General features: G+C 40.1%; 1 protein-coding gene across 6 annotated transcripts in view; it reads left to right on the forward strand.

Annotated features, from left to right (window-relative positions):
• Nucleotides 1–16,844, forward strand: part of Luc7l2 (LUC7 like 2, pre-mRNA splicing factor) — a 73,704-nt gene that overhangs the window by 27,168 nt on the left and 29,692 nt on the right. For 3 of the 6 annotated variants that reach the window (XM_090333392.1, XM_090333395.1, XM_090333394.1), the window contains 2 exons: nt 1,551–1,621; nt 3,174–3,268. In XM_090333392.1, the coding sequence (XP_090189518.1) occupies nt 1,551–1,621; nt 3,174–3,268 (166 nt within the window). The remainder of the gene's footprint in view (nt 1–1,550; nt 1,622–3,173; nt 3,269–16,844) is intronic. The other 3 variants (XM_090333398.1, XM_090333396.1, XM_090333393.1) reach the window with 1 other exon arrangement.

Raw genomic sequence — 16,844 nt, forward strand, 5'->3', positions numbered from 1 at the left:
ATAGGACCCCTATTAGATGAAATGTTTGATTAGCTAAAACTTCATAAATTTTAATTTTATTTTAAGGCTTATTTCATTGAGCTTTGAGATTAGCAGAGCACTGAAATGATACTGCTGTTGCATTACCAAAACATGTTTACATAGTAAGAGAAAGGTGAGGGAATTCCTAGATATGAACAATTGTTTTCCCTGTATTTAAAAATTATCACCCTTAAAGCTCTTAAATTAATTGGGGCACAGCTTTAAAATAAATTACTCTTCTTCTAGGAAGCAAAAAATCTCTACTATAATTTTGACATTCTGATTATGAGCTTATCATAGACCTAATCCTGACATGAGCTTGAGACACTCAACATTGATGAAACACACACACACACACACACACACATACACAGTTTTGCTTGCACTGGGGCTTGAATTCAGGGCCTTTTTTTTTCTTTCAATGCTGGTGCTCTACCATTTGAATCATACCTCCACTTTTTAGCCTTTTTTGCTTGTTAGTTAGGGAATTGAATCTTTGGGGTTTGTCTGCCTCGTCTGGTTTGGGACAGGGATCCCCAGATCTCAGTCTCCTGAATAGCTAGGATTACAGATGAGAGCTACTGTTGCCTAACGACATACTCTTTTTTTGCCTTTTCCTTCCTTCCTTCCTTCCTTCCTTCTTTCCTTTCTTCCTTCCTTCCTTCCTTCTGTCCTTCCTTCCTTCCTTCTTCCCCCACCCTCTCTCTTTCCTCTGCCTCCTCCTTCCTCCTCCTCTTCTTCTTTTTTTTTTTTTTTTTTTAAGTTCCAGTCTTGTGCTTGAACTTGGGGTTAAGTATTTGTCTCTGACCTTATTTGCTCAAGGCTAGTGCTTTGTCACTTGAGCCATAGCTGTTCTTCTGGCTTTTTGGTAGCTAATTGAAGATAAGAGTCTCACAGACTTTATTACCCAGTTGGCTTTGAACTGTGATCTTTAGATCTCAGTCCTTCTGAGTAGGATTATGCATGAGTCACTATCACCTGGCTTAGAACATGCTTTTTTGGGGGGAGTGGGTCTATTTATGGGGGGGCGGTTATGGGTCTAGAGCTCAGACCTAGTTGTGCCTGAGATCTTTTTTTGTTAATATCTAGTGCTCTACCACTTTGAGCCAGAGCCTCTTCCAGTTTTTTGGTGGTTAATGGGCTGGCTTTCAACTGTGACCCTGAGGTATCAGCCTCATGAGTAGCTAGGATTATAGGCATGAGTCATCAGCTCCTAGCTTATTGCATACTTTTTAAGGGAACTTTTTTTTTTGGATCTTACTTGGCCCAAGGGCCATCTTAACAACAGCTCTAGTCTTGGGCTTTTACTTATGGCCAGTCATAATCTTGTATGGGGTTATACTTGTTAAGTCAGTATTGTAAAAACAATAAAAATGGAAAAAATCCAAAACACCCTGATTTTGTTCACTTTTGTTTTCTATTCAAGAATCCTCACAGTCAACATGTACTTCTAGATGCTGTATTGAAATTGTTGGCAGAGTCTATTCTATACAAACTGAACAATCTGGCCCCTTGTTTTATTTGTAAAGGTTCAATGTATCTATGCCTGCCTACTTCAGTCTGCAAGGGAGTGTCAGAAAGGCCCCGCATTCGCCGAGCCGTGAGTTATTGCTAACTTTTCAGATGTGTTAATGAATGTGGAACAAAAGCAGTTGTGTTTAAAAGGAAAATAGGACCATCAAAGTAACTTTTTATTATAGTAGCAGGCTTGAACACTAGATAGGTTATCTACTAAAACCAAATGGTCTCTAGAAAACCTATTGTTGAACTGCTGTGAAGCTGTCATTCTAGCTATAATTTACTGTTCTTGACAAACATTATGTACCCTCATTGTCAAAGTGTTCTTTAAATCTTAGACAAAACAATTTGAACAACATCTTACCTCATAGTGTTTAGTTGAATTTAAGCTCTTCGATGTAAGGCCATTGGAGAGATAACATTTTAACCTTTTTTTGTTTTTAAATGCAGGAATACAAAACTTAAGACATCACATTACTGCTTAGATGAATTTTGGGGGTGCTCCAGGTGTCTTGTGAATTGTAGAGTCTCTTGGTTTGCTTCAACAGCTTTTGCTTCAGTAATTCACCAGTAGGTTTTCTTTCATTCAATGATAGACGTTTAAGGATAAAAGTAAAATACCTACATTTCTTAGGGCGATTCATTCTATATGTAGAGAAGAAACATCCTTAGTTTTTTCTTCTTTCTCCCAAGAGACTAAGCCATAAAATCCCAACATCTATATTTTGTAACTACATCAAATTTTACCTTTCTTTTTCTTAGTTACCATGAAGTTTTCACTAAATAGCCAGATTTAATAAGTAGGTTGGATTCTTCTTAGATTGTTGCTTAGGAGCTGTATTATTTTATATGAAGACAGGATGACTTAAAATATACCTAGTTTGGCAATATAGTACAGACTACATAAAACTTGGAGGTATGGAACCTTTTGGAGGCATTTAAAGTTAACATTTCTTTTAGGCAATGTGCCTTTGTTTGACTGGTGTGTAAGTCCTTCTTCCAGGTTTGTACGCTCTTAAACGCGCTATTCTACCCTCTCTAACTCCTCCCAGCAGCAAAAGGGAGACACTTCAGCTGGAACAAAATAGTGGAAGAAATGGCGTCTGGGGTTCAGTGGGGATTCGCAGTGTGTATGCAATGTTTGCAAGATTACTTTTTATGTTTTTAATTAATGTAAATAATTACAAAATAAATCAGTGCTTACTGTCAAGAAGGGGACATTATATACCAGTAGAAACTCTCTTAGTGGGTCTGCTGCAAGTTGCTTAACCTTGGGGGGATGGAGGGAGGTGGGGCTCAGTTTCCTCATTTGCAATATGAAGGAGTTGGACTTGATAATCTTTAAGGTCCATTCCTAATCTAAAATGCTATGCTTTTTTTTTGAAATATTCCTATTTAACAGAATGCATTGCTTTTCTACTTTGACTATATGAGTTACATATGAGTACACATACTGCAGCTGCATGTAAAGTAGTTTTTCTATAGGATGTTATATAAAAAACTAATCCCTCTTGGGCTGACTTATAAATGTATGTGTATAGCCACACATAAACACTAGTGATACTAGGACTTGCAGAAAATAAATACTTTCCATTTGTCTAACCTTGAATGTTATTAACTTTTCTATATTACAGGAGATACTACTCGTCAACGAATCAAATTCAGTGATGACAGAGTATGCAAGAGTCACCTTCTCAACTGTTGTCCCCATGATGTCCTTTCTGGAACTGTACGTATTTATCAAATCTATTATTTGATTACAAGCATATTACAGAAGTGATATACATGATGTGTCTTAATTTTTTTGTTAAAGTTGTCAGCAAGGATTTTTATTTTATTTTTTGTTGTGTCGTGGGACTTGAACGTGTCCTGGATGCTGTCCCTGAGCTCTTCAACTCAAGGCTATTGCCCTACCCTTGAGCCAAGCTCCTCTTCCCATTTTCTAGAAGTTAATTGGAGATAAGAGTCTCAAGTCCTTTTGTGCCCGGGCTGGCTTTGAACTTTGGTCCGCATATCTCAGCCTTCTGAGTAGGATTATTGGTGTAAGCCAGTACCCAGCTCAGCAAGAATGTTTTTAACATTTATCAGAGATTTGCATCCCTTATAGTTTATTCCAGTTTATGATTTAAATTTACAGTTATGGATGTATTACAGTACCAATTGTACTGTACAACCGAAGTTCTAGTTTCATAATTGTTTAAGTGTGTCAGAGCTGTTTTCTTTTTTTATAATTTATTAACATTGATTTTTACATCATATTTCAAATGACATGTTTAACAAGTATGCAAGAAGGGAATCTATATACAATCACTGGCACTTCGATTTTAGTAAGAACATAATTAAAATTAGGCAAGGTATTGTATGTCATAGATACATATTAATCTGTGTAATAAAACATTATGTCTATAGAGTCATAAATTATTATGTCTATGTAGTTGTATTTATATTGCCAATACCATGTCCATAGCATTGGGTACACAAATATTGAGTCATGCTGATTATTAAGGTATGCTGATTTGGAATATAGAAGCAGTTGGTACTGTGTAACATTTATATTTTCAGTTTGGAAACCTAGTAACCAGAATAGTTTAAAATTTTAGTATTTGTACATGTTTGTATAGATATTTGGAATCAATGAGGTAACCATCACTGAATATCTAAATACCTATAAGCTTATTTTGAGAGTAATGTCACAATTCAACTCCTTTTGTGCCTGGGCTGGCTTTGAACTTTGATCCTCAGATCTCAGCCTCCTGAGTAGGTAGGATTACAGATGTGAGCCACTGTACCCAGCTTTTTTTTTTTTTTTTTGAACTCAGGGCCTGAGCATTGTCCTTGCTTTTTTTTTCTGGATATGTGGTACTGAGGAATCAAACCCAGGGCTTTGTGCATGCTAGGCAAGCACTCTACTACTAGGCCATGCTACCAGCTGTCCTTACTTCAAACAAAAAGAAAATTTTGTTTTGCTTTTTTGTTCAAGGCTAATGCTCTACCACTTGTGTCACAGACCATTTCTGGCTTTTTCTGTGTACGTAGGAATCAAACCCAGTGCTTTGTGCATATTAGGCAAGCAGTCTACCACTAGGCCACACTCCCAGTCCCTCTTAATTTTCATTCTATGTAGAGATATTAGTTGATTATATAGTATTTAATTTAGAAGATAAAACACGATGATGAAGCTAATGGAATAAAGGATCCATTTAAATGCCTTACTTGGCTTTTGAATTTGGCTGTAATAATTACAGATGGTTTCCCTTCTCAGATGCACTTATTAGTGGGAAGGTAGTAGGATTAAACCTTGAGCTGGTTTTATTTCTTATTTATCATAAACTACTCTTGTGTTTTTCGAAACAGTGACTTTTCGTAGATAAAGATGTTGAAGTGAATAGCTTCTTCGTCTTTGATAGGTAGAGTTAAATTAAGGACATATTCCAAACAAAAATACCAAATCCCATGCAATAGGACTAGTTATCTCAGTTGAAACTATATTTTGTTAAAAGAGCCTCAACCAGATGAAGTGGCACACACCTGTAGTGCCAACTTGAGGCCAGCCTGGGCGTCTTAATGAAATTATTGTCTCAAAATAAGGGCTGGTGTGTAGCTCAGTGGTAGTGCACATGAGGTTATTCTCAAAAAAAAAAAAAATGGAGGGCTGGGAGTTTGGCCTAGTGGTTAAAGTGCTTGCCTAGCATGCACGAAGACCCGGGTTCGATTCCTCGGTACCACATACATAGATAAAAGCCAGAAGTGGTGCTGAGGCTCAAGTGGTAGAGCTCTAGCCTTGAGAAAGTCCAAGGACAGTGCTCAGGCCCTGAGCTCAAGCCCAGGACTGGCCAAAAAAAAAAAAAAAAAAAATGGAACCTTCTCCCATACATTTTTTTCTTACAATTTTTTTTTGGGGGGGGGGGGCGGGGGTGGGCCTGATTACTGTTCCTGAGTTGATTCTGCTTAAGACTAGTTAGTGTTCTGCCACTTGAGCCACAGCAGCACTTCTGGCTTTTTCTGTGTATATGGCACTGAAGAATCGAACCCAGGGCTTCATACAGGCTAGGCAAGCACTCTACCAACTAAGCCACATTTCTTTCCTCACACCTATCTTTTTGAGACAAGGTCTTTTTCTGTGTAGCATAAGCTGGTGATCCTCTAGGTTTGGCCTCAAAAATACTGGAATATCATGTGGTCTATTATTCATCATATTCAATAAAGAGGATGAATGATTGCTCTTGGACTCTTTCCCTCCCTCCCTCCCTCCCTCCCTCCCTCCCTCCCTCCCTCCCTCCCTCCTTCCTTCCTTCCTTCCTTCTTTCCTGAGCTCTTTAGCTCAAGACTACTGCTGTACCCCCTCTGGTTTTCTGGTGGTTAATTGGAATTAAGAGTCTCATGGATTTTTGTACCCCAGTAGGCTTTGAACCACGATCCTCGTATCTCAGCCTCCTGAGTAGCTAGGATTATAGACATGAAACACTGGTGCCCGGCTTGGAGTTTGTTTCTTATAAAACTTCCAGGTAGATTTAGAAGATTGTGTGGGCTGTGCAATAGTGTGTGCTCATACACACACACATGTTCTGTTATGAGCCATGTGGTTCTGGGACATGAACTCAGGACTAAACTCTCAGATTTTTTTTCTCTTGATAGCTGGCACTCCAACTTGAGTCACACCTTGAATACAATCTTTTGTGTATAAATATGTGTGCTGGTCTTGAGGCTTGAACTCAAGGCATGGTTGCTGTCCTTGAGCTCAGCTCAAGGGTAGTACTCTAGCACTTGAGCCACAGTTCCACATTCAGCTTTTTGACTGCTAATTGAAGATAAGAGTTTCATGTACTTTTCTGCTTCAGCTTGGCTGTGAACCGTAATCCTTAGATTTTAGCCAGCCCCCCCTCCCTTTTTTCCCCCTGTATTTTCTTTTTGTGGTACTGGGGATCAAACTCAGGAACTTGCACATTCTAGGCAAATGCTTTTCCACAGTGTTGCATTCCAACCCAGACCTTCTATGTGTGGCCACTTCTAGCTTTCTGCTATTTAATGGGAGTTACAAGGCTTATCTGTCCAGGATGAGAAATCTTTAGCTCTAGGCTACCACCCTACCCCTGGAGCCACAGCCCTACTTCCAGTTTTCTAGAAGTTAATTGGAGATAAAATCCTCATGTTCTAGTGCCTGGGCTGGCTTTGAACCAAGATCCTCAGATCTCAGCCTCCTGAGTAGCTAGGATTATAGGTGTGAGCCACCATGCCCAGCTCTTTCTCTCTTCCTCCCCCCACCCCCCCATTCTCTTTTTCTTTCTTTATTTCATTGTCTGGCTTGAACTTGGGCCAGGATGCTATCTGCAAGCTCTTCAACTCAAGCTAGCACTCTACCACTTGAGCCATAGTACCACTTCTGGTTTTCTGGGAGAGAGGGGTGTTTTAATTGGAGATTAGAGTCTCACGGACTTTCATGCCCTGGCTGGCCTTGAACCTTGATCCTCTGATGTCAGTTTCCTGAGTACCTTGGATTACAAGTGTGAGGCACCCAGTGCCCAGCTCTTTCTTTTCTTTCTTTTCTTTTTTTTTGCAGGATGTGTGGGTTGTGGGGCTTGAACTCTGAGTCTGGGTACTGTCCCTGAGCTATTCAGCCTAAGGCGACTGCCCAATCCCTTGAGCCACAGCCCCACTTCGGTTTTCTAGTGACTAATTGGAGATGAGTCTGACATTCTTTCTTACTTTTTCCTTTTTAAAAAAAAAATTTGCCTTTTTTGTTGTTGTTTTGCCAGTCCTAGGCTTGAGCTCAGGGCCTGAACATTGTCCTTGGACTTTCTCAAGGCTAGAGCTCAACCACTTGAGCCTCAGCACCACGTCAGCTTTTTTTCTATGTATGTGGTACCAAGGAATTGAACCTGGGTCTTCATGTATGCAAGCAAGCACTCAACCACTAGGCCAAACTCCTGGCCCGTAAAAATTGCAGTTTTAACACCACTGAAATAAGCATTTTAGCATGTATGATAGAAAAATACTCAATTAGTAGGGTTTTTGTTTTTTGTTTTTTTTTTCATTCCTGTAACTTGAGCTCAGGGCCTGGGCACTATCCTTCTGTTTTCTCAAGGCTAGTGTACTACCACTTGAGCTGCAGCACCACTTCTGGCTTTTTCTGTGTATGTGGTACTGAGGAACCGAACCTAGGGCTTCTTGCATGCTAGGCAAGCAATCTACCCCTAGGCCCATGCTCCTGGCTCTAATTAGTAGTTTTTTGTTTTTCCCCTTACTGGTATTGAGTTTTAAACTATAAGCACCTAAATTTTTACACTCAATTTGCTTACTTAGCTTGCTTGTTCAGTTAGTGCTCCTACCACATGGTATTTTTTGGAATCTCAAAAGTCTTTTCTGCCCATGGTGACTTCAAACTAAGAATCCTCCAGATCTTGACCTCTTAGTTTGGTAGGATAATATGCATGAGGCATTAACATCCCGTATTAGTATTTTTTTCTCATTTCATAAAAATGAGATCAGAAGGGACTGAGAGTTTGGCCTAGTGGTAGAGTGCTTATGCAGAGTTTTGAAGACTAGAGAATAGATTTTCATGAAGTTTTAGAGTTGTAGCTGGCCTTGGCTATGTAGGAAGATCCCATTTCAAAACCAAACCAAAAAAAAAAAATCATAAGAATAACCACAAGAAACAAATTCCCCTAAAATAAATGCTGCAATGTGACCATAATGTGAATCTTTATGACCCTTACTACTAAAGAGAGATGTTAATAATAGCTCATCCTACATATAAATAGCATGTAACAGCATAACTATGACCTCTTCGTTTCTTTGCTTTTTCATGCCCTGGCTGGCCTTGAACTGATCCTCAGATCTCAGCCTTCTGAGTACCTAGGATTACAGGTGTGAGCCACCAGAACCTGGCTCTTTTCTTTTTATTTCTTTCCTTTTCTTATTGGGGGTGGGGGGGGGGGCGGCTTGAACTCTGGGCCTGGGCACTGTCCCTGAGCTCTTCAGTTCAATACTGGGGCTTGAACTCAGTGCCTAGGCACTGTCCTGAGCTTGTTTTTCTTTTTCTTTTTTTTCCTCTGAAGGCTAATGCTTTTACTAATTGAGCACAGCTCTACTCCTGGCTTTTTTGGTGGCTGAAATGGAGATGAGTTGTATGGAATTTCTTGTCCAGGCTTGCTTTGAACCTCAAACCTCAGATCTCAGCTTCCTGGCTTACATATTTTTTCGGGCGGGGTGGTGGAAATTTCTCACTGATTACCTTTCATTAATGTGGCATTACTAGTTATTAAGATAGTAAGCAAAGCCAAGCACTAGCAGCTCATGTGTTATTTTAGCTACTCAGGAAGCTGAGAGTTAAGAATTGAGTATTTTTTTTGTTGTTGTGTTTTTGTTTTTGCCAGTCTAGAGACTTGAACTGAGGACCTGGGTACTCTCCTTTGGCTTTGTCAAGGCTAGAGCTCTACCACTTGAGCCACAACACCATTTTTTGCTTTTTTCTATGTATGTGGTACCGAGGAATCAAACCCGGGCCCTCGTGCATGCTAGGCAAGCACCTTACCACTAGGCTACACTCTCAGCCCTAAAGATTGCATTTTGAAGCCAGTCTGAGTAGACAAACCCTTGTCTTTAATTAGCTTAAAAAAAAAAAAAGCTGGATGGAGGTGTGGCTGTAGTCGTATAGCTCTGGGCTTAACCAAAAACATCCAGTTAGAGATAGGCCCTGAGTTCAAGTACATACTAATGGTATTGGGTGTGTGTGAGCCCACACGCACCCATACACACAAAGCAAAGTCAGAAGATGTATACGTGGAAATACATCAATAATAATAATAATAATAATAATAATAATAATAATAGTAGTAGTACTGCTATTGCAAGAATTTATTGCCATACTCAGCAAAATCAAAATAAGAACATGTCTGAGTTACAACTTTTTGTAAGAAACATGAATTTTCTTTTCTTTTTTTTTTTTTTTCAAGTATTGGAGTTTGACTTTTTTTTCTTTCTTTCTTTCTTTCTTTTTTTTTTTTTTTTTTTTTTTGAAGAATTGGGGTTTGAATTCAGGGCCTTCCCCTTGCTTGGCAGGCATTCATATTAATGCTTGAGTCATAACCTCCAGCCTTGGTTTTCTCTGGTTATTTTTGAGATAGTATCTTACTTTTTGCCTAGGATGATCTAGTCCATGACACTCATATTTATGATTGTCGCTGTGTACCTGGAATGGCATATGGCACAGATTATGCCCTTTGAGAATGGAATCTTGTTTTGTTTTGTTTTGTTTTACTTTCTGGGCTGTCCTGAAAACTCAAGATCTTTGCAGTCTCAGCCTCCCACATAGTTTAGGATGCTAGATGCACGTCACTATTCCCAGCTATGAGTTGAGAAGAAGTGGGGGGTTCTCTCAAGCAAGGCTCAAGCTTGGACTCAAACTGCAATTCTCTCTTACTAGTTAAACCCCTAGCTAGAATTATAGCCCTGAGCCACTAGCTTAAATATTTATTTATTTATTATCCTGGAACTGTATCTTGAACTCAAAGCCTTGTGCTCTTGTTTTTTTGTTTCTGTTTTTTGTTTTTGCTAGTTCCAGGGCTTGAACTCAGGGCCTGGGCACTGTCCTTGGACATTCTTTGTTCAAGGCTAGCACTCTGCCACTTGAGCCACGGTGCCACTTCTGGCTTTTTCTGTTTATCTGGTTCCAGGGAATCCAACCCAGGGCTTTGTGCTAGGTGAGCATGGGCCACACTTCGGCCCCTAATTTTTATTATTTTTTTTGCCAGTCCCAGGGCTTGAACTCGGGGCCTGAGTGCTGTCCCTAAGACTCTGTGCTCAAAACTAGTACTCTACCACTTGAGCCACAATGCCACCTACAGCCTTTTCTGAGTAAGCTATTAGAGATAAGAGTCTCAAGGACCTTCCTACCTGGGCAGGCTAGAAACCTCAGTTCTCAGATCTTAGTTTCTTGAGTAGCTAGGATTATAGGTATGAGCCACTGGTATGTATCTGTTCTTGTTTAAAAAATGATAAGTGACATGAATAGCTGTGTTTTAAAAGTATAATATTTTATATAAAATTGAAAAAAATGAAAATTATTCCAAAAGTGATGTACAGAGGTGTTATAATTACATGTCAGGTAAAGAATACACTCTTTTGGGGCCGGGAGTTTGGCCTCGTGGTAGAGTGCTTGCCTAGCATGCACGAAGACCCGGGTTCGATTCCTCAGTACCCCACATACATAGCAAAAAGCCAGAAGGGGTGCTGAGGCTCAAGTGGTAGAGTGCTAGCCTTGAGAAAGTCCAAGGACAGTGCTCAAGCCTGGAGCTCAAGCCCAGGACTGGCAAAAAAAAAAAAAAAAAAAAAAAGAATACACTCTTTTTTGACAATACTTATATCTTCTCTTACTCTTTGCCAGTTTCTCTCTCCCATCCCATCCACAAGTTATATAGTTCATTTTCAGCATTTCAACATAATGTCTAGCAAGTACTCCTGCTGCATTTATTTACCTTTTTTCTCTAGTGTGCTGCTTCTTACCCTCCCAGAGGCAGATAAGCAAACAAATAAGACCAAAAAAAAAGAACCCCACAAAAAACAAAAACAGAAGCAGCAGCAAAGAAACTCTTTGTTTCCATTTCTTGTGTTCATTTTGATAAGCATAATTATATGATTAGATGTACATAGACATTGAGCCTCTCTTGAGAGTGTCTTGCCTTTTTTTTTTGAGATAAAGTATTTTATTGTGAATCTAGTCACATGAATATATTCATTTAACATGTCTTGTTAAAAGCTTTGCAATTCAGTATACTCACCTACAAGGCTAACTAACTTCCATGAGTTATCTATCTTTCCTATCCGCTGTGTATCTTGCTTTTTTTGAACAAGCTGTACTGGTGCTCTACTACTTGAATTACACCTCTACTTCCTTGAATATTACCAGTAAAGGCCTAACTTAATTTCTTCTTCTTTTTGCCAGTCCTGGGGCTTGAACTCAGGGCCTGTGCATTGTCCTTGGGCTTTCTCAAGGCTAGTGCTCTGCCACTTGAGCCACAGCACCACTTCTGGCTTTTTCTATGTATGTGGTACTAAGGAATCGAACCCCAGGGCTTTGTGCATGCTAGGCAAGCACTCTTGATACTAGGCAAAACTTCTACCCCCCTAATTTCTTTTATCTACAGTAATAGTTTTAATCTTTTTTCCTTTTATTATATATCTCTTTAACTCACTTTGTATATAATAGCATCCCATTACAGAGATAGAAACACATACAAAATAAATAAAGGCTGAAAATGTGGCTTGGTGGTATAGAGTGCTTGCCTACCATGGCATGAATCACTGGGTTCAAGTCCTCAGTATCACCTACACAGAAAAAGCCAGAAGTGATGATGGTGGCTCAAATGGTGGAACACTAGCCTTGAGAAAGCTCATGGTCCCTGAGTTCAAGCCTCAGGACTGGCAAAAAAAAAAAAAGAGAGAGAAGAAATGGAAGAAGGATGGGGAAGAAGAACTAGGGAACCCCTAAGGTTAGACCATCAAGTTTCTGTGGCAAGTTAGTGTCTACAAAGTATCAAGAGCTCCTAGTTCAGAATACTGACAATTCCTACCTGTAGGAAATAGTTTCAGCTAAGTATCCAAGGACTTGAAATTACTCATCCCCAGGTTGAGTCTAGTTTTGTCCTGGGATATTTTTTGGAGGGCGGGGGGGTTAGCTCAGCCTGGGCACTGTACCTGAGCTTTCAGTTCAAGGCTATCGCCCTACCCCTGGGCCTGGGCACTGTCCCTGAGCTCTTCAGCTCAAGGCTACCACCCCTACCCCTTAAGCCACAGCTACTTCTAGTTTTCTAGTAGTTAAGAGATAAGAGTCTCATGGACTTTAGTGCCTGGGCTGACTTTGACCCATGATTCTCAGATCTCAGCCTTCTGATTAGGATTACAGGTGTGAGCAATTGCTCCTGGCTTTTCTGCTCTTTTTTGAGCACAGTCCAATAAGCTCATCATATATCTGCATCTCTCCCAATAGAGATCTCCCCCTAACCTACTCACCCACCAAAAATGCCATCCCATGTTGTAGTGGCATAATTGTATTCTTTTTGGGGTGGCAGTCCTGCGCCTTGGACTCAGGGCCTGGGCACATTTTGCTCAAGGCTACTGCTCTGCCACTTGAGCCACAGTGCACAGCACCACTACTGGCTTTTTTATATATGTGGTACCGAAGAATTGAACCCAGGGCTTCATGCATGTGAGGTGACACTCCACAATTGTATCTTACATGTTCCTTCTTTTCTTCTTCTTCCTCCTCTTCTTTTTTTTTTTGTTTGTCCTGGGGCTTAAACTCTGGGCCTGGGTGTTGTCCTTGAGCTTTCTAAAGGCTAGCACTTTACTACTTGAGTCACAGCACCACTTCCAGCTTTTTCTGTGTATGTGATACCCAGGAGTTGAACCCGGGGTTTCATGCATGTTAGGCTAGCACTCTACCACTAGGCTGTGCTCCCAGTCCCTAGAAGTCATTTTTTTTTTTTTAAGATGTAGTAGAATGAAATTGGAGTTGTAGATCACAGACCCAAACTCCAGCAGTTCATATGTCAAGTATGGCTACTTGTTCCTATATGCCAAATAAGAGGCAGAGTGAAGGCACCAAAAAGAGATTAATTACATGGAAGACAGCACTTCAGCCCATAAAAACCATCTACAGGTTACAGATACAAGTGGCAACTTTAAGTAAACAATTAAGGCCAAGGCTGAAAGATATGCATTTTAATTATAAAGGATATTGCTGTAAGGATTAATGTTAAGAAATTAAGAAACCTTGGCTAGTAAAACAAAAGATAGTTATTTTCCTACTGACTTTTTTATTCCTATTTTGTTTTTTAGTGAATTTTAAGATTTGTCTTCTGCTTTTTCTTTGTGTGTATGTGTGTGCTCTTCCTATAGCCTGGGGGATATCTCTGAACTCTTTGTGCTCAAGGATAGCATTCTACTACTAGAGCCACATCTCCACTTCCAGCGTTTTGGTGATTAATTGGAGTTAGAAGAGTTTCATGAATTTTCCTGTCTGGGCTGTTATTGAACCTCTATCCTCAGATCCCAGCCTCCTGAATAGCTAGGGTTATGGACATGAGTTACTGGTGCCTAGCTGCCTTTTCTTAATTGTCAGTAAAAGTTGCTTGGTGGGAAGCATCTCCTTCCTCCCCCCTCCTGGTTTTGAGATAGTCATCCTATGTAGTTGAAGCTGTGGGACTGGCCTGCAACTCTCTATGGCCCTGGGATTACAGATTTGAGTCATCATACTTTTTTTCTTTTTGTAATTACATTTTTATTTTTTTTTTCTAGGGTTTGACTTCAGGGTTTTACACTTGTTGGGCAGGCTTAAGCCTACTGCTGCTCATGTCATGCTTTTAGCTCTTGTTTGTTCTGATCATTTTTGTATTGTGTTGATCTAAGGCTTTTTTGTTCATATAGCATCTAACTTGAGCCAGACCTCTAGTATTGTCTTTTTTTCTGATTAATTGGGGATATTTCTCAGATTAGTTTATTGCTGTTGGCTTTGAACCTAGATCCTGAGATTCTCAACTCCTAAGTCCCTAGGATTACGAGTGTGAGCCCTCTCTCCCAACCGCCAATACTGTGATCTGAACCAAGGTCTTAGAATTTACTAGGCAGTCTTCTACCATTTAAGCTCTACTTTCAGCCCTCCTCTGCTTTAGTTGTTTTTCAGATAGGGTCTCAAGTTTTTCTTTTTCCTTTTTTTTTTAGTGGGTCATGGGGCTTGAACTTGGCCTAGGTACTGTCCTTGAGCTCTTCAGCTTAAAGCTGCTCCCCTACCCTTGAGCCAAGCCCCACTTCCCATTTTCTAGAGGGTCATTGGAGATAAGAGTTTTACAGTGTCTGGGCTGGCTATCAACCTTGATCCTCAGATCTCAGCCTCTTGAGTTGCTGGGATTACAAGCATGAGCCACCACCGGCAGGGTCTCAAGTTTTTGTGTGGAGCTGTCTTTAGACCATGATCCGTTCCTCTTGAATGGGGTCACAGGTATAAAAGGACTGGCAAAATAAAATTTGTTATTGTATTTCCATACGTGTGTATAATATACTTCTGGTCAAATTATTATTTTTGCCAGTCCTGGCTTGAACTCAGGGCCTGAGCAGTGTCCGTGGGCTTCTCACGGCTAGAGCTCTACCACTTGAGCCACAGAACCTTTTCTGGCTTTTTTCTCTGTATGTGGTACCAAGGAATCCAACCCGGGTGCGTGAGTGCGTGAGCAACTGATGTCTACCATGGAATCCTTTTGTGGCAAAAACAAAAAACTATGTATTAAAGGGTAGTCAAAACAAGACACATTCCAACTGGAGGTATGCACTACCACTAGGCCAAATTTCCAGCCCTGACTTCTGGTCAAATTAACTCTTTACCATTTTACAAAGTTGTGGGGTTTTTTGTGGGTCATGGGGCTTGAACTCTGGGCCTGGGAGCCTTCCCTGAGCTCTTCAGCTCAAGGCTACCACCCTACCCGTTGAGCCACAATCCCACTTCCTTACAAAGTTTTTAGTGGGTTTCTGTTTTGAGATGTGGATCTTGCTCTCTTGCCATGGCTGGCTTCAACTTGGGCTTCTTATGTTTGTACCTTTATTTCCCATGCTGATCCTCCCTCCCAACCATTTGTGTTACTGAGGTTTGAATGGATTTGGGGCCACTGGCTTGCTAGCCCAGTACTCTTATCTTGAGCCAAACCATAAGCTCTTTTTTTCACTTTAGCTGTTTTTCAGGGTCTCCAGTTCTTTTGCCCAGACTGGCATCGAACCAGGATCATCTTCCTGATATTCCACATAGCTGGAATTATAGCCATAAACCATTATGCCTCTCTATTAGTATGTGGCATTTAAATGTATCCTCTTGAAAACAGTCTTCTTTTTGACCACTTTATCCCAGATAGCTTCCTAAAGTAATTTAAATTAATACTACTTTATTAGACAGGGATATTTTCAATAATGTCTTGAATTATACCCCTTTTCACTAGCTTTCCACAGAGGCATTATGGAATGAAGACTGCATACCTCCAATTGGAATGTGTCTTATCTTGACTACCCTTTAATACATAGTTTTCTTTTTCTTGTTTTTTCCACAAAAGGATTCCATGGTAGACATCAGTTGCTCACGCACTCAAATAAGATTGTAGGGATTTTGCCTCATGAGGAAAATCTCTAGTTTTGTAAACATAAAATTATTTGATAATTCCAAGCAGAACAGTCCCCGATTCAGCAAACTTAATTTTTTCTTTTGGCTTGTTTTGGGTTTTTGTGGCAGGATCTTGCTGTGTATTCTAGAATGGCTTTAAACTTGCAATTTTCTTTCTTCCTTCCTTCCTTAACCTCAAGCACTAAGATTTAGGGGTACATTGGCATGCTCAGCACATGCATTTTATTTCATTTCACAGGTATTTGTTCTTTGTGAATTTATACTAGATATAAGAAGCTTTGCCTGGTACCTATTCAGATTATCTGTTTTTTTTGAGAACGTCAAAACCATAATAAAGTTCATTAAAAAATGAAGTAGTTGTACAAAGTTTAGAATTCCATAAGTCAGATTATAAATAGAACACATTTTTTGATCAATGTCATACCTTCCAGTGTTCTTCCCTTTATTCCCCTTCTTGTCCACATCCTGAAGTTACTCAGTTTAATTTTTACATAATGTATATTGGGTGTTCAAAATATTTGTTGTTGTTGTTGGCCTTGGGGCTAGAACTCTGAGCCTGGGCCTTGTCCCTGAGCATTTCAGCTCAAGGTTACCACCCTACCCCTTGAGCCAAGCCCCACTTCCCGTTTTCTAGAGGTCAATTGGAAATAAGGGTCTCCTGGACTTTTAGTACCCTGGCTGGCTTTGAACTGTGATCCTCAGATCTCAGCTTCCTGAGTAGTTAGGATTACAGATGTGAGCTACCACACCTGGCTCAAAATGTTTTAAATAAACTTTGATCATCTTCATATGTTAGGGAGCTAAGTCAACTATGGAAGCTAAAAAGCCTTTTCAGTTTCTAAAAAGTTTTTTTTTTCCATGTGATCCGAGTCCAAAAGTGATTTCCTTTTTAATTTCCTTATTAATTTCCTTTGTTGGTTGACAAGAATGCAATTTTCTGGACAACAAGGATTTTTTGTTGTTTATTTTGTTTTTCTTTTGTTCAGCTCTGGTCCTTGACTTCAGGGACTAGGCACTGTCCCTGAGCTAGTGCTCTACTGCTTAAGCTACAGTTTTCTGGCTAGAGGCTGAAGTCTCATGCCTGTAATCCTAACTACTCTGGAGGCTTGAGATCTGAGCCAAGGTGTCAGGAAAGACCTTGAGAAAA

This window comes from Megascapheus bottae, chromosome 5 (genome assembly GCF_031878675.1).
Source record: "Megascapheus bottae isolate mThoBot1 chromosome 5, mThoBot2.hap1, whole genome shotgun sequence".
In the NCBI taxonomy this organism is placed as follows: Eukaryota; Metazoa; Chordata; class Mammalia; order Rodentia; family Geomyidae; genus Megascapheus; species Megascapheus bottae.